We start from the raw sequence: 27,721 nt of genomic DNA on the forward strand, positions 1-27,721 counted from the left end.
GGCTTTATGGTCGGAGTGAATAGGCTATGTTAGGATGTGTTTTGAGGCTGGATTTGAAATGTGTTAATGAGTCTGTATTACGAAGGTCAGCGGGGAGTGTGTTCCAGAGCTGGGGAGCAGAGCGACTGAAGGCTCTGTTTCCCATTGTGACGAGGCGAGCAGGGGGGACAGAGAGCAGGAGAGAGGAGTAGGAACGAAGAGAGCGGACAGGTGTAGGAATGTGGATGAGGTCAGATAGGTAGGGAGGGGCTAGGTTATGGATGGCTTTGAAAGTGAGGAGTCAGAGAAGAGCGGAGTCGGTGGATGTTTCTATGATGATAATATGCAGAACGAGTGATGTGGTTGATATGTGAGGGGAAAAGAGAGGGTCAAGTTGACAAGTAGAGGTTTTTATATATATTGCATTTCATGGGCAGCTTGACCACTGCCTTCGACATTGGAAAAAGAAAAATTAATAAAAAAAAGTAACACAGAAAAAGTTATGATAAACAAGGCAGTGATGATGCCTTCTTCACCGCATGGGGTGAGGAGCGCAAAAATTATGACCCCACTACAAGCGCAGAGTGGTCATTTGTACATAGACAAGGCAGGAGAAATTGGAGCGGATGGTCAATCTGCAGGCAGAGAGACCTGAGCTCACCAGACACGAAAATGTGTCTCTATTCATCACAATTGCAGACACTGTTGTGAGGTTTAAAAAAAAAAAAATTATATATATATATATATATATTTAAAAACATCTTTTAACAAGCTTTTCTTGCTTGGCTGTCGACGAAGACGGACACTTTTTGCTTTCTGCGCTGTCCCCCACCCCACCCTTCCCTGCTTGCGACTCAGTCCTTGTACTCTGTGTCTTATGTCTGACTTTTCCTAGCCTCCTGTCGTATTTTCATCCTAAAAACAAACATGAAATTGGTTGGCTGGTCTCTCGATGCCATCGACAACATTTTCTCGATGAGAAGAGCAGTGGGGAGCCTACTTGCCCCTCAGGGACTTTTGCTGCTGGGTACACCCTAGATCCTTGGAGGAAGCGGAGAATGGTGTGCCTGTCAACACTGTCCGTTGAGGATTTGGACGACATTTACATTTTCGGCCTTCCGATAACAGGTATGCTGGTGTTATTGTGAGCAGTTTCCTGATCTATCGAAAATTTAACCGATTGGGAGCGGCTCTATTGGACGAGGCTGCCGGTCTAAGGATGGCATAACGCGGATGTCCAACACTCAGACTCAGACTGTGCTCAACCACAAACTGTTGCGGGTTTCACAGCAGGGTGGTCAACAACTTGGAGAAAACTGGAAACCGTGTTCAATTACTGACTGAAATCATGGATTTGGCTGATCGACGCCACTAAAGAGACATAAGCCACGGACTCAAGGCTGTCTTAAATTCTTGGGCAGCCTGCTACCAAAACAACATCTGCTATCTCGACCTTCGCCTGATGAAAATATGCACGGAAGCTAGCCCCCCACCATTACCCCCTCCCTCATACATTCCCTTGATTCACCGTCTTCATTGTTTATGTCTTGTGACCTGTTGTAACTGTCATATGCTTATGCTGGAGGGGTTTTTTTTGCCTCACTCAAATTATCCTCAAAATGAGGGTAGTTTGAGTGTGGGTTTTTTCTCCCTCTCTCCCTCCCTTGTGGTTTCTTTCTGACCTTCGGGTTGAGTGAACGCTGGCACGTTTTGGCTGCCGCTGCTCAACCCGTATTGTTTTGTGTTTTTTGTTATTGTAAAGTGTCCTTGGGTGTCTTGAAAGGCGCTTATAAATAAAATGTATTATTATTACTATTATTATTAACAGAGGGGCACTTTAATCATTGTGTAGGCTCCCCAGGGGCTCTTCGTGTAAGCACAAACCTACAGGAAGGGGGGTAACGCATTCTAGCCATTTTACTGGCCCCCACCCGAATTCATTGTGTGCAAAGCTTCTTCCTGATCTGCCCAGGGTGGTTCATAAACAATTGCTAAAAGTAGAAAAATGTATGCAAATTAAACAGAATAATGAAAGCATGAGTATTGCGACCACTTTTATAAGTAATGAGACTGAATTGACGAGGCAAATGTTGCCTTCGATGTTTTTGATCCTTCGATGTCGGCTCTTCCTATCATTGTAAAGCAGAATTCACCAAGCGTTGGATTGTTCACCCACTAATAGGGAACGTGAGCTGGGTTTAGACCGTCGTGAGACAGGTTAGTTTTACCCTACTGATAATGTGTTGTCGCGATAGCAATCCTGCTCAGTACGAGAGGAACCGCAGGTTCAGACATTTGGTGTATGTGCTTGGCTTAGGAGCCAATGGTGCGAGGCTACCATCTGCGGGATTATGACTGAACGCCTCTAAGTCAGAATCCCGCCTAGATGTGCCGATACCGTAGCGCCGCCGCCCCCCGGTTGGTCAAGGTTAGCGGCTGCGGCCGCGGCCGCGCGGAACGCCATTCAACACTGGGCTGGGGTGTGCCCGGATGATGGGTGCCCCCTCTCCGGTTTATCACACCGCATGTTTGTGGAGTGCATGGTGCTAAATGACTTGCAAACGACATTAGGTAAATGTTGCTGGATTTGCCTAAAATTTACTATGACATACTCACAATTTGTGAGTAGTTGTGGGCAATAGACTGGGTAAATACTTACCGGTACTCTTAAGCCAAAGAGATTATGGACCTTTTAGAGGGAATAGCCTCTTGCAAATTGACTAAGTTGAATAATAGAAAATCAGACGCGCTGAGTTCCCTTTATCCAACAACATTGGGTCCTCGACAACAATTGCCGTTTGATTTGCTATCTGAGGTACACCCAATGACTTACTTGGTTAATTGTATGGATGCTTGGGTGACTGTCACATGACAGGACCCCAATAGTCATCCATTGAATCAAGCTTTGTTCAGGCAAGCAGTGCTGGGGGATTGTCCGTCTGATGTGAAGAAAATTATGACTAACTCTCCCACTCTACCCACTTCAGATGACGCGAACACATTTCCTATATTATATGCAGCAATCTCGAATGAGAGCAGAGGAAGAGACTGAGAAAACATCCAAGCTACAGAACAACTTTTTGAATTCACAAATACAAGAGGCTAAAGGGCTGTTCACACGGCACACATTTGCTCCGGCGCTGCACTGATGTATTTTGTTGCGATATATTTTGCACCGCAGCAAATTGTGTGGAGCATTCACACGTACAAAGCCGCTGACGTGGCAGCATCGGCGCAGTCCCACTTGCATTCACACGGCAGTTTCTGCAGCGGAGCAAAACGTCAGAAAACAAACGTGCTGTTGTGTTGGTTCTTTTTAAAACGTACTGTATATACACAACTCAAGCGACTATTGGACCGGCACGTCCTTCTCCTTCTCGGTCTCCGTGCCTTCTGCTCGAGAGTGACCGCCCAAGAAAACGTAAATCAACGATGACTTCAATGACACTCAGAAAAGCAAACACTAATGCGCCAAACAGAAAATCAAGAGGAAATCACAAAATACATTATATAGGGGACGGGGGGTTGTGAACACACAACAAAGGAACAAACTACACAAACAACTCCGAGACAGTCCAGTCTCCTACAAAAGGAAAGATGTTACCAGCCAAGTCTTGTGTCGTTATTAAACAAACACATGACGGAAGTCCGACAGAGCATGAAAGCAACGCATTCTCGCCATACGTACTCTTCACAAGCATTTGCTCTGGAGCAAATTTAACCCAGTTGCGTTCACACATGCAAATTTACATCGGTGCTGCTTCGCAAACGAGCATTTGCTCCGGAGCACATTTTTAAACCACCTCCCTAAGGTGGATCAAATTTGGTCCGGTGTAAGCCTTTTTCCGGGGCTACGCCGGAGCTAATTTGCACGTGTGAACGCTCTATAAGAGAGCCTCCAGTAATGCATGCAAAAAAGAGAAACTTGGGAAATCTAATCAAATGTCAATCAGTGTCTCTCAACAGGCTCCACCACGGCTGATTACACCCCCACCGCAGCTCCAAGCCCCACCTCAACATTACGGCCTGCCCACAAGGCAGGGCCGAGACAAATGGCTGGGAGGAGGTCTGAGACGGTGGGTGTGGACGAGGAAGTCACGGGAGCCAAGTTGGCTGTTTCATTTGTGGTGATGTGAATCATTGGACACGGAAATGCCCGCACTGCCGGCACCCATTCGTTCATCAATCAGTCTATGATCAACAAGCTCTGACTCCTCCTCCACAAAACCAACAACAATGACAAGCTACGGCACCCCCACATGGACAATACCCATCTGTTCCATGGGAACCCGAATCCCCAACAATAGGGATCACTGCTGGCCTCACTGAAGGACTGTCATGAACTTGAACATACTGGACCACACTTGCTCCCAATGCCGGCTGATACAAGACTGACTATTGCTAAAGTCAGCTGATGACTTTGGTCTCCTTAGACTTCCTCCATATGACCTTACCATCCGCTGATCGATCCTTCCCACTGCACAATGCTTTTGACAAAATAGGGAATGAAATTTATCGCATGGCCTGGTTGGATGAAACACAAGGCAATTTATTTAATGTTCCCCCCTCCTGAATTATTGTAGGTCCTGAAGGGTGTGGCAACCAGAGTGGACCTGCCAGAATGATCTCATCTCATTGACTGGTATCTATGCCTGACATGGCCGCGCTGTTCATACTGTTTTTGCCGTCTACTCAAATATACAAAAATTCTCATTCGTACATATTTTTCTGTAACTGATTTAGCAAAGGTTTTTTTCCATATACCGCTTTCAAAATCGTATAGGGAATTTTGTCATTCTCTCACCTTGGAGTTACGTTACGCTACACTCGTTTGCCCCATGTATTCAATTTTGTCTTCTGGAATTTTTATTCAAGTGCTTAAACAGCAACTCTACTCTTTCCGACCTACGAATGGCGTCGTGCTTGTTCGGTATGGTAATGTTCTTCTCGATGCATCATCGAAGATTTGCTGTTTGGATGCCGCAAGGTGGCTCCTTTGACGTTTGGCTTTTTGCAGTTTCAAACTATCGCATGGAAAAATTACAATGCACACTGCACTTATATTTTTGGGGAGACTGAACACATCAGAAGGTACAGCGATGCCGGTTTCTTTTGTGCGGCCTGGTTTAGCTGATTTACTTCAATGTTCAATGAAAAAGAAGGCTCTGTTTCTGTAGTTCTTTTTCAGAAAAGAGAGGGGAACGTGAATGACAGGAACGTGTATGACAGGGAAGTAAAAGACAAATGTTGATGAATTTTGACATACGTCAGCATGCAATTGGACCCAATTGAACAAAAACATTCAGGATTCATCAGATATGCGGCAGCATGAGGCTAATGTTTACAAAATTAATTAAAAAAAAAACAGGAGCAGGAACATCGATTCAACATAGCGTGAAGAAAAAACAAAAACTTAGTGAGGCTCTGCTAAAACCAAATGAAGTAGTCATTAAATGCAGGGCACGTATTAGAAGGACCGTTCCCACGTAAAAGTAGGAAATGACAAAGCAGACAAGATGACTAAAGAGACAGCAGAAGACGACTTGAGTTAGTCAGTGATGGTAGTGGAATCAAGTATTGGGTATATGTTTTCCAAACTAACAACCTTATTTCAGACCAAGAGAGGGTATCCCGGAGGAGAAGAACTAACCGGGTGGCCAGGGATGAGACTGGTTTGTATCGGCATGAAATTGATGGGCGCCCAGTGCTTTCGGCAACTAAATTGAAGACTCCACTTTGCGAGGCATGGGTTTTTCATCTGCAATTCAAGGTAAGCTCGAACCAACGAATCAGAGGCTTGTATCAAACACTCCGATGGTGATGACCTCAGAGAAATTGGATTGGGATGAGGCGCTACCACTTGCGCTTCTCAGCATGAGGTCCACCGTTAAGTCCACCACGGGTCTCACACTTTTTAAGATGGGACGTGACTGGGAGTTCCTCGCTCCATGGCAATCCATGGACCTGGGAGCTCTTCAACTAATGATTCCACATGAAGCAGACATTGAGTCATTGAGTGTTCTCGTCTCCTATTTTCTGGAGCGGACGAGACTCCAGGGTGAACACCCCATGAAACCACAGACGTATCCCGAGCATGTGTACCTGGGGATCCTAAAGCAGGAATGGCACCAGCTGAGATGAATGGGACCACACAAAGGGACACAAAGGACCCATCATGCTGTCTACCTGCAAGGAATGCGTCATCCCCAAGAACCGTCTCCAACTTCGAAGTGACATTCGGAAGGACAACTGGACGTGAAACCAAGACAGAGTTCTCAGGGGACCCAGAACTAATAACATATCTTTCTGATTATACTGGTTATTTTGGTCTCTATTTCTCTACTAATGTGGACACTGGTGTCCGGCTTCACTGAGACTGTTATTTCCGGCTGTAGTTTGTTTGCTCATCGCAGGTATCAATGCCAGCCCCTTCCATCTTTGGAGGAAGAAAGGAATTAAGGACACAGACTACGGAACTTTTAGTTGCACAATTGTAGTCTTCAAATGCTAAAACACAAAATCCAATCCTCTAAACCAAATTACCAGTTGTCGAAACACATTTACTAAATCTAGCCACCATTTGCCGACATCATAAACATATTTGTCAAACATGTCAAATGACAACACGTGTTTCTTTCTTTAGAGTTGAAAGAATGCCACATCGAGGAAGGAGGGTTGCCCTATTTACAGCGGCACAAGAAACCCTCACTGTGGATATGGTTCATTAGAACAACCTCATCACACTCCTGGAGGTCAGAAACAAAGTCATTGCCGATCATGTCAAATTTGAGGGCATTGATGTCAGCTTGGCCACAATAGACCGAGTTCTCCCGAGTCAAAAGATCTGTTTCAACCGGATGAAACAGGTCTTTAGGGTTCCCTTTGTGCTGAACTCTGAGTAACACGAAGACCTACGTTACGAGTATGTGCAAGTAGGTATACATCTATGTTCACAGTACAGTGAGTGGACATACTGTGTTGCTTAGTGGCCAACATTACTTCTGGACAATACCGTGCTACCTGAATGACTGTTGTTCTGAACACATGGGTGCTTTCATATTTTCGTAGAGGATATAAAAGTTGGACACGATGGCCAGACATCCTGAGTACCTCTTCCTGGATGGGGCTGGCTTCCACTTGCAGAAACGATGGTAACATCATTAGCCAAAGAGGTATTACTGATGTTCCTGGCCAATAGGGGGTAATTTTACTCTTGGTGCTCAGACTACGTAGTCCAATCTTTTGATGGTGTATGAGTCCCAAAAACAGCTTGCACAAAATGCGCAAGGCGTTCACTAAACGTGGCAATAATCGGCTAGGGAAAATAACGATTTTCAAAAATTGGCTCGAATGAAGGCCACAGCGCTATTCGCCGTGAGCACGTTAGCTTAGCTCGATGCTAATACACTTGCTATGGAGCGCACGTGTCAGTACAATGGTTTATCCCTTTTTCTTTCTTTTATAACGGCACAGTTATATCTTATATCAACAGAACAACAATCTCCATTTTCACCAACTTCATTCCTGACTGTTTTTTTATGTTACAAATCGAATGCTAGAAATGCTAATCGGACATATTCAACAAAAAACATTAACCAGGAACGTTATCTCTTCTACACCCTTCTCTTGCCTTGGAAAAAAAGGAAAGTAAAGACAGGATTTAACTTTACTATATTGTACAGGTAGAGGTTCAATGACAAGTTTTCATTTATCATTCTTTCGTTTCGACCCGCCTGGGAAAGTGCGGGAATGTTCTGTCTCTCTCGCTCACAGGTCCTCGCTCCGAGCGCTGCGGTGCGTTCATTGTCCCTCGGAAACAGCAGTATCATAAACAAATATCACCCTACAGAAACTAACAATAAAATAACAGTCTTATCAAGGCTGGGTTACAGAAGGGTTTTACAGACAACCATACACTGGAGAGAAGCCCCAAAGGGCAATGGAGGTGGCCTGTGTTGACATCCCAATGGAGCCCTTCCAAGGATGGATTCGCCATTCCAGAGCATTTTTCATGCGGTGCCTGGCAAGAGAGAATATAGCCTGCGATGTGGATGAGGTGATGTGGCCCGATGCAGCTCAGTGGCGGTTCTGGGGGGGAGACAACGGGGGCCAGTGCCCCTGTAGCACTGACTCTGCCCCCCCCCCCCCTCCAAGCGTAGATTACGCAGTCGCGCCGAGTCGCCCACGCGAAAGGTGGAACCAAAGTGCGTGATTTAACATTCTCGTCGGACCCTTTAGTGCCTTGCACCACTTAAAAATGAGCGGGAAAATGAGAAGCAGTCCGCAGAGAAGGAAATTACCATGACGTGTGTGTGTGTGTAACTTTTTTAGTCTCCCTTTTTATTTTAATTTTTATTTAACAGGATCAATATATAAGACATTGCCTTTTAAAATTTGGATTATTATATGCATGTAAAATATCTAGCTTCAGTGTATTTGCAATTTTTGTCCCCGGCAGGCTGGTACCATATCATCCCCTGGCTTGAATATTCTCAACAGATGGACACGGCGTATTGTTACGCTTGCAGACATTTTAGCCCTCCTAATACTGTTTTTTTTCTCATCACTGTACTGTTATGACTACAATTTCAAAGTTCGAAGAAATAAAAATTCAAATAAGATTTCGAATCTGTCTTTTTAGCCCTGGGTTGGATGTGCCCCCCCATCAAAACCCCTGGCCCTAGCCCTGCCCCCTCAGTGAAATTGATCCAGAACCGCCACTGGTGCAGCTCAGCAACATAATGCCGCACAGTGATTGTAGTGTGAATAAAGTAAAAAAAAAAAATTAAAAAAAATCACACCCTCAACATGTTTTCAGTTTTGAGTTGTGTTACGGTAGTGTACATTTGTCACAGGAAACTCAGAAATCTACAGAGATATAAGATCTGCAACTGTACAGGTTCTAAAAATATGCATTGGCAGTTTGTTTGTTCATTTAAGGAACATATAATACACAAGACAACAAATTGACAAAAGTGAAGACAAGCAAAAATTGTAAAAAGGAAAAGAAAAAAACAGTCATCATCACAATTCTATGTTCAAAGGAGTAGGAATAAACTTATCTCGGCCTACCAATTGTTATGTAGCAACGTATGAGTTGATCCTTTTTCAATACAAAAATAAAGGAAAAAAATCAACATATCATTAATGCTTTTATTCTTATGTTTCCTGTACTTGTATATATATATATATATATATATATATATATATATATATATATATATATATATATATATATATATATATATATATATATATATATAATGATTACAAGAAAGCCTATGACTCGATGCCACATACATGGATCACTGAATGCTTGGAGTTGTATAAGGTGAACAGGACCCTAAGAGCCTTTGTTGCGAACTCGATGAGAATGTGGAAAACCACACTTGAAGCCAATGGCAAGCCACTTACCCAAGTGTCCATCAAATGTGGCATATACCAAGGTGATGCACTCTCCCCACTGCTGTTCTGCATAGGACTGAACCCCCTAAGCCAAGTAATCACCAAGACAGGCTATGGATACCGCCTCAGAAATGGAGCTACAATCAGTCACCTCCTCTACATGGATGACATAAAGCTGTATGCTAAGAGCGAAAGGGACATAGATTCACTGATCCACACAACCAGGATCTACAGCAGCGACATCGGGATGTCATTCGGGCTTGAGAAATGTAGTCGGATGGTGACTAAGAGAGGAAAGGTAGTCCGCATTGAAGGGGTCTCACTCCCTGAAGGAACAATAGCAGACATTGAGGACAGCTACAAGTACCTTGGTATACCACAAGCCAATGGCAACCTCGAACTGGCAACAAGGAAAGCGGCTACGGCCAAATACCTCCAGCGAGTGAGGCAAGTCCTAAGAAGCCAGCTCAATGGCAAGAATAAGACCCGGGCAATAAACAGCTATGCCCTGCCAGTGATCAGATACCCTGCAGGAATAATAAGGTGGCCAAAGGAAGAGATTCAGACCACGGGCGTTAAGACCCGAAAGCTCCTAACCATGCATGGAGGGTTCCATCCCAAATCCAGCACCCTGAGACTGTACGCAAGCCGAAAGGAAGGAGGCCGGGGACTAGTGAGTGTGAGAGCCACTGTCCAGGATGAAACATCCAAGATCCATGAATACATCAAGGAGAAGGCTCCAACGCATGACGTACTCAGAGAATGTCTCAGACAATGGGGAACAGAAGATGAGGCGCTGGAAGAGGGACCATCATGGGAGGACAAACCCCTACACGGGATGTACCACCGGACCATAACTGAAGTGGCTGATCTCAAGAAGTCCTATCAGTGGCTAGAGAGGGCTGGCCTGAAGGACAGCACAGAGGCACTCATCCTGGCTGCTCAGGAGCAGGCCTTGAGCACCAGAGCCATCGAGGCCCAGATATACCACACCAGACAAGACCCAAGGTGTAGGTTGTGCAAAGAGGCACCTGAGACGATCCAACACATAACTGCAGGGTGCAAGATGCTGGCAGGGAAAGCCTACATGGAACGCCATAACCAGGTGGCTGGCATAGTCTACCGAAACATCTGTGCGGAGTATGGACTGGAAACCCCAAGGTCAAAATGGGAAACACCTCCGAAGGTGGTGGAGAATGACAGAGCGAAGATCCTGTGGGACTTCCAGATCCAGACTGACAAGATGGTAATGGCGAACCAACCAGATATCGTGATCATAGACAAAGGGCAGAGGAAAGCCGTTGTAGTGGATGTAGCGGTCCCAAGTGATGGAAACATCAGGAAGAAGGAACATGAGAAACTCGAGAAATACCAAGGGCTCAGAGAGGAGCTGGAGAGAGCCTGGAAGATAAAGGTGACAGTCGTGCCTGTGGTGGTCGGAGCACTCGGGGCAGTGACCCCCAAACTAGATGAGTGGCTGCAACAGATCCCGGGAACAACATCGGACATCTCAGTCCAGAAATGTGCAGTGCTGGGAAGAGCAAGGATACTGCGCAGAACCCTCAAGCTTCCTGGCCTCTGGTAGAGGACCCGAGCTGAATGAGGGATGGACACCACCCGAGGGGTGAGATGAGGATTATTTATATATATATATATATATATATATATATATATATATATATATATATATATATATATATATATATATATATATATATATATAAAACAGCTCTCAGTTTGGATATACATACTCACTCTTGCATATTTTGAATTTTCTCATATTCATAATAAATACATTTCATTAATATATTTAATAAGTTGATCAATGTAATTCTGATGTATTACTATATATTATAGATATATCAAGTTTATCAGCTTAACTCTGATTTGTGTAGTTTTTTTGTAGTAATCTTTTGAATTTGTTTTTGAACTCGACAAGTGATTTACTCATTTTCAGGTCCGTTTCAAAATTATTCCACAGATTGACACGTATTACTGATACTCCTTTGCTTGATGTTTGTTCTTGTTTTGGATTTTTTTGTATTGGTTAGTATCCCTTTATTTATAACAACTTCCTCTAATTTCAAAAAGCTTCTGGATGTTTTGGCAAAAGAGGTACAAGTACAATTAATGTACTTTGTACATTATTTGGCCGATTTTAAAGTCAACCAGGTCATAGAATTTAATTGTGTTTGATCTGATGAATAGTGGATTCGTGGATTCTGGATATTTAGATCTATTGATTATTCTGATTGCTTTTTTTTGCAGTTTTAAAACAGGGAGTGTGTTTGTTTTGCAAGCGTTTCCCCATATTTCCACACAGTAGGTAATATGGAAGTAATAATGAGTCGTATGTGTACAAAGATCTTTTATTTCACACATCCTTAGTTTTGTGGAGGATCCCTATAGTTTTGGATATTTTTCTTTTAACGTTGTTGATGCGTGGCTTCCAGGATAGTTTAGTATCTATTACTAATCCAAAATGTTGCTTTTGTGGAACTGGGAGTCACGGCTTGGAATTGAAGCGGACTTACATGGTACAGGAGAAGAGAGCCAATCTCTTTTTCGTTAATGGATGCTACAGCTTCTTGTTGCTTTAAGCTTAGGTTGTAGCAGACATGTGCACATTGCAGCATGACGTATTTGACCCACTGGTGAAAAGGACACTTTGCTTCTTGTTTTATGTTGAGAGGGAAGAAATTTCATCTGTACATTTGACAAAGTTTATCCAATCCAAAATTATCCAATCCAAAAAAACTTATTTTCATAAACTCGTTCTATTTCTATTTACTTTACCTTTATTTTAACTTGGTGTTTGATTGGTCTCGTGCCAAAAACAACTTGGATATTTTCAAATTTAGTGATAATGTATTCCTATCGAACCAGTCTTTAAATTTGTTTAATTCATTTTCTACAATTTTCGGGAGTTTTCATATTTTCTCCAGAGCAGTAGAAAGTTGTATCATCAGCGAATAGGACACATTTGAATTGTTTTGAGACACTAAATATATAATTTATATATAAGATGAATAGTTTTGGTCCAAGAACAGACCCCTGAGGAACTCCATGGGTAATCTTCAGTAGGTGATATTTTTTACTGTTGAACTGCACATACTGATATCTGTTTTCCAAATAACTTTCAATCCATTGATATGCCTATAATACCATATCTCTCTAATTTATTCAATAATATGCTATGATCTATTGTATCAAAGGCTTTTTAGATCTAGAAAAATCCCAACAGTAAATTCTTTGTTATCTATATTAGTGGTGATTGCTTCCACAAGCTCCATTACTACCATTGAGGTAATCAGTTTTTCTCTGAAGCCATATTGATTTTCAAGTCAAGTCAAGTCAACAGTATTTATAGAGCACTTTCAAACAGCCATCGCTGCATACAAAGTGCTGTACATAGAGCAATTTAACATGCGTAATAAACAGTAAGACAAATCGGTAATAAAAGGAGTAGAGAGCACCAAACAGTAAAACCCAGAACAAATCTAAGTCATGCTGAGTCGAATGCCAAAGAATACAAAAAAAGTGAGTTTTGAGGAGGGTTTTGAAGATGGGCAGCGAGGAGGCTTGCCGAATGTTCAGTGGGAGATCATTCCAGAGAGAGGGACGAGCAACAGAAAAGGCTCGATCCCCTTCTAGCCTCAGTTTAGTTCTTGGTACTTCTAATAATGTATGGTCCACAGACCTGAGGCGTCGGGCAGGTGTGTAGTCATGTGCTCCCTCTTACGAGTACTCTTACTTTTCACTTAATAACACATATTTTTGTAGGAAGTTATCAAGCCTGCAAAGAAATAGTTTTTCTAATATTTTTGAGAATTGTGGTAGCATTGATATTGGTCGATAATTTGTAAATAAGTGTCTTTCTCCACTTTTAAAAATTGGAATGACTTTTGTTGTTTTCATTTTTGATGGAAAAATTGGATGGAGAGATTGCATCTGTGTGTAAAAGGTCACACTACGAGTTCAATAATCTTGTTTTTGTATTGTCATATCAATTTAAAGCAATCAGTTGACTTTTTATTTTGAAATGTTTTTACAATATTTAATATTTCATTCTGATTCACAGCAGTAAGAAACATTGTGGAAGAGGTTTTTTTCCATGTATTTATTTCAAAAGAATTGATTGGATCAGGAATTTGTTTTGCTAGGTTACTACTGATATTAAAATACTCATTAAATTCATTTGCCATTTCTGCAGTTCTCTTAATAATGGTATTTTCGTCTTTCATAAAGTACTCCGGATAATCTGCTTTTTTATAGAGCTATTTTTAATTACATAATTGAATATTTCTGCTTCAAATTAACCATATATGGTTAATTAGGATGGAATCCATATGCACACTTTCCCAAATCCAAGTCTAATTAAGCGAACATGTCATACAGATGTGTGTGCGCACGGCTTGGTAGGTCTGACTTTTATCGGTAAGCCATCTTCAGCTGTTCAACATACGCCCAATTTTCGTTAGAATCCTGCACACTCTGATCATAAGACCTCTGAGCAGTTTTTAACTTAATTCTCAGAATAGCTGGTAATTTCAAGGAGACTGGGTACAATAATGGTGAAGCAGATTTTTTAACACACGACCTCCAGTATACAAATGAAATTCAAAATGGTGGTCTTTTGATTCATATTGTGTAGACCACTCTTCATCAGTTTTGTCTTAAAAGTATTTTTAGGCTGAGTGGGTTCAAACATTCTGTGAGCTAAGTGCACCACTTAAAACAAGCACACCATAAAACGACATAGTTCAAAACCCCTTTACTTCAAGCATTTAATATAACCACATAATTTTCATGAATTATAAGATTTTTTCAATCAAGCTCAGCTGATGAAAAAAACATTTGTTTTGAGTTTTTGGTGGAACATATTCACTTGTGTTGTCCAAGTTTTTTCCCCTCAAATTATTTGGATTTCAAGCCTTTATGACAGCAATTTCTTCTACACAGCAGCATAGTGAGATATCAGAGATTTTAAATAATCTGAAGACTTTTCCAGATGTAAATGCCGTTGAGGTCATCAATTGGCATTGATTCCTCACTCTTCTTCATGGGCAACTCTTCTTAGCCTTGGAACTGCACACATTTTCTGAAACACAGAACAAACACACATTTTATGGTGGTCAAGTTCATGTTTTTTTTGTTTTATTCTAAAAAATCGGGTTGATATCAGAAGAGATTGTGATGGTCCTTACTTTTTGATTTCTAAAAGGTGAATGCAAAGCTATAAAAATAACAAAGTTTACATCCTTTACAGCAAAATGAAGACTTTAAAATCTCTCTGAAGGCTATCTGGGCTGTGAAATGAAAAAGAGAAAATCCGAGGAAAGTCAGGAGGAGGTCTGGGGGAGCACAGCCCCAAAGTATAAGCCGGGTGTCTGGGGCTGTACCATATTCTTGTCACGTTACGCACGAAGTAGGGAAAGGGAACTGCTTCGTACGTAACGGAGAAAACGAAAGTAAGCGGATCCCCGAAATAGCAGACACCGACAAGGAATCTGTCAAAACAATAATATTTATTAGTGATGGGTCCAGCGACACCGATGCGTTGATGCATGCTGCCGGGCTCACAGAGCAAACCACATGTCGGTGCATGTGCCGCTTCATTACGTCACGTGATTGACACATGAACTGCACCGGCGCAGTTTAGACTGCATCGGCTGCGTTGACACAGTCCAGGCTGCTAATTGACACATCGGCTGAGTTGACACAGTCCAGGCTGCTAATTGACACATCGGCTGCGTTGACACAGTCCAGGCTGCTAATTGACACATCGGCTGCGTTGACACAGTCCAGGCTGCTAATTGACACGTGAACTGCACCGGTGCAGTTTAGACTGCATCTGCTGCTTGGCACAGTCCAAGCTGCGGCACTTAGTCCAGGGGGCGTCGACTCAGTGCAGGGGGAGTTGACGCAGCAAAAGCCCGCACAGTGTATCCTAAGGAAGTGCGTCTGGCAACACGATGCCGATTGCCGAAACAAGCTAGACCCCACCCTCGCTCGAATAAAAATACATGTTTGGGCAATACGGAAAACACACTGATTATCAGAAAAAATTTGTCCGTCTGACTTCTCGCGTCATGCCGGCTGTCATATAATAGGCTATTATTATATGAGAAGTGTTTTATGAACGTTTGTACTGTACGTCATACTCCAGTTGATTGAGAGGTCCCGCCTCTTAGGGGGAGTTCCAGAAAGTGACTGCGAGTGAGCACACCGCATGTTTGATGACTCTGCCACGTTGCTATTAAAAGTCACATAAAACGTAAACGTGTCTGCCGACCATCACTACATTGGCTAGGCTAGCTTAGCTGTTGTCGTAGTTCAAAGCTTAATATGTGGCGTGGGTTGGGTCGGCGCCGCAAGTACGTGCTCGCGCGCACAGCTGAGAGCAGCAGACTATCGACTGCTGAGTGCTGAGACGCGCTTCACTCGAGTGACGTTGCTACAGTACGTGCATATTATGGAGCAGCTTCCGGACAAATACAAATTGTCCGCCGCGTAGAGCCATTTTGATCTCCTTTTGGAGAATAAGGTATTAATTAAAATCTCCTTGTCTCACCAAGCGCCTCTCGGATTTTTTACATGCCTTATTCCATTGTGTGTGTGTCTTCTCCACAACAGAGGAAATAGCATGCATTAAATGCAACAGACTGAAATTTAAAACACTGGAGCATCTTATTTTTCTAAATCAAAAATTGTGAAGACAAAGCCCATAAGCATCCTCATTCACATGAATTTCACATTATTGAAACACATTGAATGATACAATATGAATGCATGGATGTGAATGACATGTCAAGGGTCAATGTCATCTTTATTGTCAAATATGCTTTATGTATGACATGCAGCATAGATGAAATTTCTTCCTCTCAATCCTCAGTGCATACATGCATGTAAACATGCTGTGCATTAAACACACGCAGCTAAGAAAGGATAGCAGCTACACTATATAAAAAAAGACATGTAATCTGAACAGTATAGACAATATAAACAGCATAAACAACAACATAAACAATGGTGCTTGTGGCTACACTAAGCTTTTAACTCATTCAGTACCAGTTCATTGGGTAGCGTGAGGTAGCATTGTATACACGTCATCATCAAATCAGTTTGTTCAGTCTGTCAAGTGGGTTGGCTGCAGGGATTTTGAAGGTCCAGCAGGTGGCAGTGGTCAGCGACACAGTATCGGTACAGTAGCAACACTGTGTCATTGTGTCGACACGCCTCATGAGGCCTCGTGGACCCATAATAAATATTATTTATTATAAACAAAAATCCCACCTAATAAACAACAGAAAACGCTGGTCAAAAAGAGCACCAGAAAATAAGGAAATGCGACAACAGAAAACGCTTGCAAAACAATGGCAAGGAAAGTATGTTTAAACGAGTACTACTACGCGTACGGTTAAGATAATGAGTCCTGTGGGACGACGATAACATAACCAACCGCGAAATGGTAGCGAACAATAATTTTTGGCATATGGGCAACAGCAGTGGCACGGCATGTAATATTCCGGCAATGGGTCAACCGCCGCAGCGCCTAGATATAGCAGGTGCAATCACTGGAAAAAAGCAGGTGTGCAGCCGGCTTAAGTGAACGCGTGCCACCTGCTGCCGAATATATGACAATTCTGAGCATTTCCTGCAAAAAAATAATTGGTCTCAATAAGTATATATTTTACTAGTTTTGTTCTCCATTTTGCCACATAAAATACCTATTAAGTTTTCTCTTTTAACTTGTTTAAAATATATATTTTTCATTTTCATGGCATCTTAACTGTGTCTGAACTAAGTCAACTCAGACCCTGCTCCTCCTGTGCCCTCTGTGAAATATCTAATAATTGCACATCTAATTAATCTCTTCATCAAAATAGAAGTAAAAAAAGAAAACGTTTTAAAGAAATGCTTATAAAAGAAAACTTCAATGGGTCTCTCTCTCTCTATATATATATATATTAGAGCTGTCAAACGATTAAAATATTTAATCTAATTAAAATGCAACTGTCATAATTAACTCAAATTCACAAAAAATTAATCGTGATTACTCACACATTTTTTATCATTTCTGAATTTCCTTTCATAGTCTTTTTGGTCCTATTTTTCCCCATTTTAATGCTCTCATCAACATGGAATCATTAATCTGTTTTCTATGTGCAAAATGCAAATATTTACTGAAATAACAATTTTAATTTTCAATTTTACATGAACATTTTTCACTTGGAGCAGTTATTCACACATAATCTCTCACGCAATATTACTACTGTCCATCAACAGTGAAAAAAAATTGTTGGCTCGATCGAACCCTAGGGGTTCAGTGAAGCGGTCTCAGGGGTTCGACGGAGCCTCTGCCATGGAGGTTAAGGCGCACCCGACTCAACATGTCAATTCGTAATGACACGTCCGCTTGACCATCACTGGCTGCAGATATCACATGACATTGATTGTCCAATTAGTGGTGGGGAAATTTTGTTCGTTCATTAGTCTACGCATGACTGTTGTGATACTATGTCGTAAAATTAAAAAAAAAAAACCCTCATACTTACATCTTGAAATTTTATTTACTTTTTTTCTATCTTAATAAATGTTTTTTTTAAACGTTGAATTTTTAAAAATTCCTATTTTTTTCACGAATGAAAGGTTCGGTGAATGTGCATATGAAGTGTCACGTTGTGCCCGAAGCGATAGAATGATTGCTCCGTGCACAACAAAATAAGGAAGAGGATCCCCGAAATAGCAGACACAGAAAGATGTTTGTCAAAGAACAAAAGGAGTCTTTAATATGAACACAAAATAACCCGACAGGGAGAATAACAAAAAGCGCTGGTCAAAATAGGGACCAGGGATCAAATAAAAGGACAACAGAAAACGCTTGCGGAAAAAGATAGCAAGGAGGGTCAGATTAGACAATGAATATAAATTTCATTCGCAAGAGGAACAACGACGCATAATAACAGCCACAAGGCTAAGAGGCAACGAATCAAATGCAAGTAGAAATAGGGCGAGAGAAATTTTGGCACGGCGTGGAATTCTCCGGCAGTGAGTAGACTGCCAGAGCGTCCAAATAAAGGCTGAGCAATTACTCCGCAATGGGTGACAGGTGTGTGACAGGTCCCCTGCTGGCAACCCCGGGACGTGACATGAAGTGGTTGGGTTCTGTACCTCTAACAAAGTTAAGAACCACTGCCCTAGTGTTTTCCTTCACAACTAAGATTTTGGGGTGCTGAAAAGCCCTTGTGCCCTGCCTCTCTTTGTTGGTCATTGTTTTCATGTTTCTTGGAAAACTGTGCCTGTGAAGTTAATTTTGCTGCTTGATCACCTGCAATGACAAGAAGAACAATTCCAAGTTTTGGTTTTACCTTCTTTTTGAGGGCCTCCATTGATTCAAATTCCAGACGAGCCAGTTTGATCTGGATGTGTTTGGGAACATCTGGGACCATGAAGGCTAGGAAAAACTTGAAGGCCAACAATCCATGCTGAAATTACAATTCAAAATAGGAAAAATATTAGTTTTTACGGTGTTTTGATCGAACTATACCATGTCACAAAAACATTTGATGGCAGAGTGTACCTGGACTTCTTTCGCTACTGGTGATAAGTAGAAATTTGTGCTTAAATCGTCCATACATGTTTGCCACAAATCTGTATGTTCAGAGTTGAATTTGAGAATACTCTGCCAACAAATTTAGAACTTCCTCAGACCACGCTTTCAAAAAAAAACAAAAAACAATGAAACATCTTTTACCAAGCATGAATCACATATTAAACCTACAGTCATTTATAACAATGATAACTTCAACTGTAAAAGTAATGTATACTGGCGACTTGCGTTGGCTAATATCTTAAATAATGAAAAGGACACTTCAAAAGTGTAGCCACAATCCTTTTAAGTGCTGTGTGTGCTGAATGAATATGGATAGCAAATGTGTCAAATTCAATACCAGATCGCAACAGCAAATCATGTATGTCAACTTGCTTGATCTTTGCTAAAATGTGGACGGAAATGTCACATTGTCTTGTGTAATAAATAACGTTGAGATTCTGCAATAATTTTGTTACCCTGTTTACACTCCTTTGAACAATAATTAAACTATTACAATTTATTTGGCCGATTTCAAAATTAGTAATCCATGAATTTGCTGTATCCAAGTAATAATGCGATGAGATGCACTATTTTTGTGGTTTCTGAATGGTCTAAGGGAGGATGTCACTCCAAAGTTGTCTGTGACACCCCTGTGGAACTGGGAGTCGCGGCTTGGAATTGAAGCGGATTTACATGGGACACGAAATAAGGGTGTTCACACAGCATACATTTGCTCCGGCGCTGCACCGATGTACACCTGTATTTTGTTGTGATATATTTTACACCGCAGCAAATTGTGTGGAGTGTTCACATGTACAAAGCATGTCAGCACTGGAACAGCGTCGGTGCAGCCCCACTTGCGTTCACAAGGCAGTTTCTGCAGCGGAGCAAAACGACAGAAAACAAATGAGCTGTCGTGTTGGTTCTTTTTAAAACGTACTGTATATACACAACTCAAGCGACTACTGGACCGGCACGTCCTTCTCCTTCTCGGATTCCGTGCCTTCTGCTCGAGAGTGACCGCCCCCGAAAACGTAAATCAACAATTACTTCAATGACACTCAGAAAAGCAAACGCGTAATGAGCCAAACAGAAAATCAAGAGAGGAAATCACAAAATAAATTATATAGGGGGCGGGGGGTTGTGAACACACAACAAAGGAACAAAGTACACAAACAACTCAGAGACAGTCCAATCTCCTACAAAAGGAAAGATGTTACCAGGCAAGTCTTGTGTCGTTATTAAACAAACACATGACGGAAGTCCAACAGAGCACGAAAGCAACGAATTCTCGCCGTAATCACCTGTTCACAAGCATTTGCTCTGGAGCAAATTTAGCCCAGTTGCGTTCACATGTGCAAATTTACATCGGTGCTGCTTCGCAAACGAGCATTTGCTTTGCAGCAAATTTTTAAACCACCTCCCTGAGGTGGATCAAATTTGGTCCGGTGTAAGCGGTTTTCCCGGGGCCACGCCGGAGCTAATTTGCACGTGTGAACGCTCTACTGGGGCAGCCCCGGCGTAGCACCGGACCAAATTTTGCCGTGTGAACACCCCTTATTCGTCAGTGGACGATGCAGCTTCTTGTTGCTTTCAAGCTTGTAGCGGACGTCTGCACATTTTCAGCATGACATCTTTGATCCACTGGTGAAAGGACACTTCGAATCTTTCCTCTTTCATCCATAACTGCTTCAAACAACAAAGTGTATGAGGAAAAAGTGGAAAGGATTGCACGACTGTCTGTGTCTTATGTGTTGTGTTGTATTATTTTGTCATGTTATGTTAACTGTTCTTTTAATGGTGACGTGGGCACCCACAGCGGCTTCTCTTGTTGTCTCTTGTTTGGTTGAGAGGGAAGAAATTTCATCAGTGCTTTATGTTTCACATGCAGCACATTTGACAATAATGTTGTACTTGTCTTGACTTGATGTATTGGATATATGCATTTCCGCCGCTGTCACTCAACGAGCACTTGGACTTGAGTATGTGCATACTGTTAGTGTGCAAACAAAGCAATCACATTTTCGATTTTATCCAAAGTTTCAGAGTTTTGTATTGACCAAGAACAGACGCTACAAAAACTCGAAAAATGATTCCAGATGTTGATTGACAAAAACTTCAAACACGACAACATTATTCTTTCAAATCCCTACAATTATCTGAATTATATATGTTGTGTTGCTTCTATAAAACACAATGTAAATGATCAATTGACATTGACCGCGATTGGTAGGCAACCAGTTCAGGGTCTCCGCCGCCGACTTCCCGATGAAGGCTGGGATCGGCTTCAGCACTCCCACGATGGCGTGTTGGCATTTGACGAGCATATGGTTGATATATTTTCGGTCGCTTACAGTGTGAATGTCATAAATTTGATCAACAATGATAAAGGTAATTCCTTGCACAACCCAACTCAACTGAATTTATAGAGCACTTTAAAACAACCACCGCTGTATACAAAGTGCTGTACATGGACAAAGATCATATGTACATGTCAAACAATAAAACAAATTAATAACAAAGACAGTAAAAAGCAAAAAAACAGTCAAACTAAAACTTGAGTCTGAGTCATGCTGAGTCAAAAGCCAAAGAATAGAAATATATTTGGACACGTTTTAAAGATGGGCAGCGAGGGGGAGGGACCAGCAACGGAAAAGGCTGAGCCTCCCCTTAGTTCTCGGTAGCTCTAATAATTTCTGGTCCACAGACCTGAGGCATCGGGCAGGTGTGTAGGTGAGGAGAAGCTCAGAGAGGTGGAGTGAGGCCATTTCAAAATTTGAAAACCAATAATAGGATCTTAAAAAGAACTCTAAAATGTATATGGAGCCAGTGAAGGGATGCCAGAGTAGGAGTTATGTGCTCCTTCTTACAAGTACCAGTAAGAGGTGAGCAGCCGCATTGTGGACCAACTGGTGATGCTGAATGAAGGATTGGCTGACTCCAAAGTAAAGTGCATAACTTACTATGAAAGTTAACAACTTGTCCAGTGTTTGTTCATTTATGACTCAATTTACATTTTTATTTTTTTCGTCTACATGCAAGTTTTCTGTCACGTTGTTTAATTCATTTCGTCATTCAAATCTTGAAATGCCCGAATAAACTGAATGAAAAATAATATTACACAAGTTTGAAAAGCATGTACGTAGAAAATAATACCCCACCAAAATAAGTGATTTTAGGTTTGTTTTCTGAAGGTTTTCAGCAGACTATGCAACAGCCACATTCAAAGTCGAAAACTGCAACATTGGATTGATGTAAGAGAGGGAAGATGAACCCACTTATCTATCCTACAAAATATGACTGGTATGTCCCCATTTTGCATGTTATCTTTATACAATATTAACCAATTTAAAGATGTGATAATACCTTGAAAACAAATGAATAACTGCTCTTGAATGCTCAAAATGTTGGAGAGGTGAGAAGTTGTCCTCGTTGGAAAGCAAGCCAAACAGCACAATTGTTGACTATCGGAATGTTTTGTTTTTAAGATAGCAAAAGTGAATCCTGTGAGCTTAGATACATTTAAGTACCGGTATATTTTTTCAACTCAATTGCTGTCCTGATTCTTTAGAGAAGGGAGGAAGCTGTCACGTGAGGGGCAAAATTTGGACAGGAATGAATGCAAACATTCTTCATAGAAAACAGCAGGGTTGGATGCAGTAGTGCATGGAAGGCTAAATGTCCTTTTTTGTCAAATTATTACTGTATATGTTTTATGTTCAATAAACAAACCAAACCTTAAATTTTCACAGATGTTTAGACGAGGGGGCACCAACTCCGGACCTCGAGTGCCCCTATCCTGCATATGTTTTAGATTTTTCCCTCCTCCAGCACAGCTGATTCAAATGATCAGCTCATTAGCAAGCTCTACAGAAGCCTGATAATGATTCAGATCATTCGAATCAGGTGTGTTGGAGGAGGGATGTCTCTAAAACATGCAGGATATGGGGCCTTGAGGACCAGAGTTGGAGGCAGAGTTGGTGACCTCTAGTTTAGACCATCAAAATCAGTTTCATTTGCTTTGTCTGGAACCACACCGAGGATTTGTTCGCCTTGGGTACAGCGTTCAACAAAATTAAAAAAAAAAAAAGCCTTGCTTTAACTTGTCAACTTGAACATTTTAAGAAGCACCCATGGGATGGAATCTCAAGGAGGATTTCAGAATGAGAATCAGAATCAAAATCATCTTTATTGGCCAAGTATGAAGAACACACAAGGAATTTGTCTCCGGTATAACACGCTGCATTAGTATCATCGTAAACAAGGACATGACAAATAGGTATGCAAGGACATTAATCTTTTTACGTATCCTGTGAACGGAGATCCAGATAGCACACGCAACTCCATTGTTTACAGTAAGGACCAGCTGTTAGCATGGCGGGCTAACAGCGGGCTACTGGCCGGTGACAAACCGGATATCCCACGAGAGTTGAAGAGGAGGACACGAGGGTGTCGAGCCGGGAAGGACCGCCGCACAAGGCGGAGAAAGTACAGACATGTCCTCCCGTCCGTCATCATGGGGAATGTAAGATCGCTCCCTAACAAGATGGATGAGCTGGCGGCGCAAACGCGACCTCAAAGGGAGTACCGCGAGGCTAGCCTAATGCTACTCACAGAGTCGTGGCTAACAGCGATCACTCCGGACACACATGTCGAGTTGCAAGGCTTCCAACTCATACGTGCGGACAGGAATGAAGGGAGTGGAAAGAGAAAAGGTGGGGGACTTGCTGTTTTTGTGAACGACGAATGGTGCAATCCGGGGCATATCACGATCAAAGACAAACTCTGCAGCCGGGATATTGAGCTGCTAGCCATTAGCCTCAGGCCCCATTATCTCCCGAGGGAATTCTCACACGTCATAGCCGTGACAGTGTACATCCCCCCGTCGGCTAATAGTGATGCAGCGTGTGATGCCCTGATGACTGTCGTGAGCAGGCTGCAAACACAGTCCCCCAACGCCCTGCTGATCATCTCTGGGGACTTCAACCATGTCTCTATGTCGTCCTCCCTTTCAACCTTCAAGCAGTATGTAACCTGTGCCACTAGAGGCAATAATATTTTGGACTTGTTTTATGCCAATACCAAGGAGTCATATAAACCCCTCTCCCTCCCCCCTCTTGGAAGAGCAGACCACAACTTGGTATTTCTCGAGCCTGTGTACAAACCCCTGGTGCACAGGCAGCCAACTGTGACCAGACAACCAGGTGGGAACTCTTCAGCGAGGTTCATGGGGAGGACATTGATGCACTCACTGACACCATCACGGACTATATAGACTTCTGTGAGGAGAACACCGTACCCACCAGAACTCTGCGGTGTTTTTCCAACAACAAACCATGGATTAATCCTGACATAAAGACCCTGCTGAAGGAGAAGAAGAGAGCTTTTCGGCCGAGAAACAGAGAGGAACTGAAGGACGTGCAGATTCGGCTGAGAAGAAAGATCAGGGAGGGGAAGAAGATATACAGGATGCAATTGGAGGACCAGTTACAGGCCAGCAATGTCACTGGTGTCTGGAGGGGCCTGAAAACCATCTCAGGCCATGACAGCGCAAAGACAGTGATCGAGAAGGACAAGGACTGGGCAGATGGACTGAACCATTTTTTAAACCGTTTCGACCAGTCGTCTGTCCCTTCCCCCAACCACAAACTGCAACCTCTCTCACTGAGGACTTCTTCTCCTCCCCCTCCTCTTTCGACCAGCTCTCATCAACCCAGTATGTCACCTGGTTCCTGCCTGTCCGTCACAACAGAGCAGGTAAGGAACCAACTGAGGAAGATGAATGTGAGGAAGGCAGCAGGTCCGGACAAGATCAGTTCCCGGCTCCTCAGGACCTGCTCTGACCAGCTGTGTAACATTGTCCAGCACATCTTCAACCTGAGCCTTAAGCTGGGCAGAGCTCCACAGCTGTGGAAAACTTCGTGCCTGGTCCCAGTGCCCAAGACCCCCCACCCTAAGGAGCTGAACAGTTACAGACCGGTGGCGCTGACGTCTCACCCGATGAAGACGCTGGAGAGACTCATCCTCGCCCACCTTCGACCGCTGGTGAGCCCGTCACTGGACCCGCTGCAGTTTGCCTATCAGCCTGGCATCGGCGTGGAAGACGCCATTATCTACCTCCTCCACTCAGTGCTGTCACACTTGGAGAAGGCTGGGAGCACTGTGAGAATCATGTTCTTTGATTTCTCCAGTGCCTTCAACACCATCCAGCCCAATTTGCTGGGACGCAATTTGCTGCGGAGTGGACCACCATCTCACAGCATGGATCATAGACTACCTCACAAATCGGCCGCAGTACGTGAGATTGCAGAGCTGTGAGTCGGACCGGCTTTTCTGCAGCACTGGAGCACCGCAGGGGACTGTTCTGGCTCCATTCCTGTTCATCCTCTACACCTCGGACTTCAGACACGACACTCCAAACTGCCACCTTCAGAAGTTCTCCGATGACTCTGCGATTGTTGGCCTCATTACAGAAGGGGACGATCGGGAGTACAGGGGATTGACAAAGGACTTTGTGGACTGGTGCCAGCAGAATCTCCTCCAGATCAACCCTAGGAAAACTAAGGAGTTGGTTGTGGATTTCTGCAGGAAAAAGTCCTCACCAGCACCGATGAACATCCAGGGTATGGACATAGAGAGGGTGACCTCCTACAAGTACCTTGGTGTTCTTCTGAACGACAAACTGGACTGGTCTACAAACACGGACACCCTGATTAGGAAAGGACAGACTCTTCCTACTCAGGAAACTGAGGTCTTTTGGGGTTCAGGGGTCACTCCTTAAGACGTTCTATAACTCGGTGGTGGCCTCGGCCATCCATTATGGCATTGTCTGCTGGTCAGGCAGCATCTCAGCCCGGGACAGAAAGAGACTGGAGCGACTGGTCAGGAAGGCCAGTTCTGTCCTGGGTTGCTCCCTTGACACTCTGGAGGAGGTGGGCAACAGAAGGATGCTAACTAAGCTAAAAGCTATGATGGCCAGTCCCTCCCACCCCCTCCAGCCCGCCCTGACAGCACTTGGTAGCTCCTTCAGCCAGAGACTGTTACACCCGCGCTGCAAGAAGGAGAGATACCGACGCTCGTTCCTACCGACTGCTGTCAGGCTGATGAATAAAAAATAACAATCATAATAATAATTAAATTATGTGAAAGAAAATTGTAAATAGTACTGAGATTTATCCATTGTGTTCATATTGTATTTAATTGAAAGATGTTTGATGTTTTTTTCTCTTTCTGCTTTCTACATACATTCTTGCTGCTGGAGGCTGTAAATTTCCCCAGTGTGGGACGAATAAAGGATATCTTATCTTATCTTATCTTATCTTATTTCGTAATGTAAGTGAGACAATGTGCAAAGTATCAAGCAGAGTTTTACTTTATATTACTGCATACGTTTTATGTTCAATAAACAAACAACAACAGAGCTAAAGTGATCAGTGGTAGAATACAATACTGTGACAGTTTGTACAGTTGGTGCAGAAAATCATTGAACCATTTTAGAGTGACCAGTAGGAGCATTTGTAGTACAAGAGAGTGACTACGTCAGTGACTGTTTAGGGAGTTAATGGCTAGAGGGAAGAAGCTAAGTGTCTGCTGGATTTGGTGCGCATGGATCTGTAGCGCCTGTCTGAGGGGAGTAGCTGGAAAAGGTGGTGGGCAGGGTGCGGGGGATCCAGGAGGATTTTCCGTCCCCTTGTCTTCATTCTTGCAGTGTGCAAGTCCTCAAGAGTGGGTAGGGCGGTGCCAATGATTTTTTCCGCCGTCCTAACTGTCCGTTGAAGTGGGATTTTGTCCTTTTTTGTGGCGGCCCCAAACCAAACCGTGATCGAAGAACACAGGATTGATTTGATGACTGCCGTGTAGAACTGTCGTAGTACCTCCTGTGGCAGGCCATGTTTCCTCAGCAGCCTCAGTAAGTACATCCTCTGCTGGGGCCTTTTCAGGATGGAGATGGTGTTGACTTCCCACTTCATGTCCTGGGAGACTGTGATTCCCAGGAACTCGAAGGTCTCGACGGTTGATACAGTGCAGTTGGATGGTGTGAGGGGCAACTGTGGAGAAGAATGTTTCCAGAAGTCCACGATCATCTCTACAGTCTTGAGCGTGTTCAGCCCGAGGTTGTGTCGGCTGCACCAGAGCTCCAGCTGCTCCACATGTTGGCGGTACGCAGACTCGTTGCCGTCTTCGATGAGACCGATGACCGCGTTGTCGTCTGCGAACTTTATGAGTTTGACAGCTAAATTGTTGAGGTGCAACCGTTCGTGTAGAGGGAGAAGAGCAGTGGAGAGAGGACACATCCCTGTGGGGTTCCAGTGCTGGTGGTGCGCGTTGATGAGGTTGTTGCTCCCAGTCTCACCTGTTGTGTCCGTCCCGTCAGGAAGCTGAGGATCCACTGGCAGATCGTAGGGGACACACCGAGGTGGAGAAGTTTGGGGGTGAGGAGTTCCGGGATGATGGTGTTGAATGCAGAGCTGAAATCCACAAACAGAATTCTTGCGTAGGTCCCTGTGCTGTTGAGGTGCTCGAGGATGTAGTGGAGACCTATGTTGACTGCGTCTTCCACTCCCGGTAGGCAAACTGGAGAGGGTCCAGCAGGCGTCCGGTGACGTTCTTCAGGTGGTTCAAGCACAAGGCGTTCAAAGGAATTCATGACCACAGACGTCAGGGCGACAGGCCTTTCGATGTTCAGTTCCGATGTTGCCGAATTCTTGGGAACTGGGATGATGGTAGACTGTTTGAAGCAGG

At 43.2% G+C, this 27,721-nt stretch overlaps 2 protein-coding genes across 5 annotated transcripts in view; both read right to left on the bottom strand.

Annotated features, from left to right (window-relative positions):
- Positions 1–14,143: 14,143 nt before the first annotated feature.
- ano10a (anoctamin 10a) overlaps positions 14,144–27,721 on the bottom strand; it is a 107,310-nt gene continuing 93,732 nt past the window's right edge. For all 4 annotated transcript variants that reach the window (XM_052064718.1, XM_052064715.1, XM_052064716.1 and 1 more), the window contains 2 exons: positions 18,756–18,872; positions 14,144–14,485 (listed from right to left, as the gene is read on the bottom strand). In XM_052064718.1, the coding sequence (XP_051920678.1) occupies positions 14,435–14,485; positions 18,756–18,872 (168 nt within the window). In that variant the 3' untranslated portion in view covers positions 14,144–14,434. The remainder of the gene's footprint in view (positions 14,486–18,755; positions 18,873–27,721) is intronic.
- LOC127600345 (uncharacterized) lies at positions 22,252–27,558 on the bottom strand. The gene is made up of 2 exons (XM_052064857.1): positions 27,518–27,558; positions 22,252–27,447 (listed from the first exon to the last, which is right to left on the bottom strand). The coding sequence occupies exon 2, from the start codon at positions 27,271–27,273 to the stop codon at positions 26,545–26,547; it is 729 nt and encodes a 242-aa protein (XP_051920817.1). The 5' UTR covers positions 27,274–27,447; positions 27,518–27,558; the 3' UTR covers positions 22,252–26,544.

The sequence above is a fragment of the Hippocampus zosterae genome, chromosome 5 (genome assembly GCF_025434085.1).
Source record: "Hippocampus zosterae strain Florida chromosome 5, ASM2543408v3, whole genome shotgun sequence".
NCBI classification, from domain to species: Eukaryota; Metazoa; Chordata; class Actinopteri; order Syngnathiformes; family Syngnathidae; genus Hippocampus; species Hippocampus zosterae.

What these genes read in the sequence shown, in the direction of transcription:
- LOC127600345 (XM_052064857.1), bottom strand. Translation starts at nt 27,273, where the DNA reads ATGTGTCCTCTCTCCACTGCTCTTCTCCCTCTACACGAACGGTTGCAC.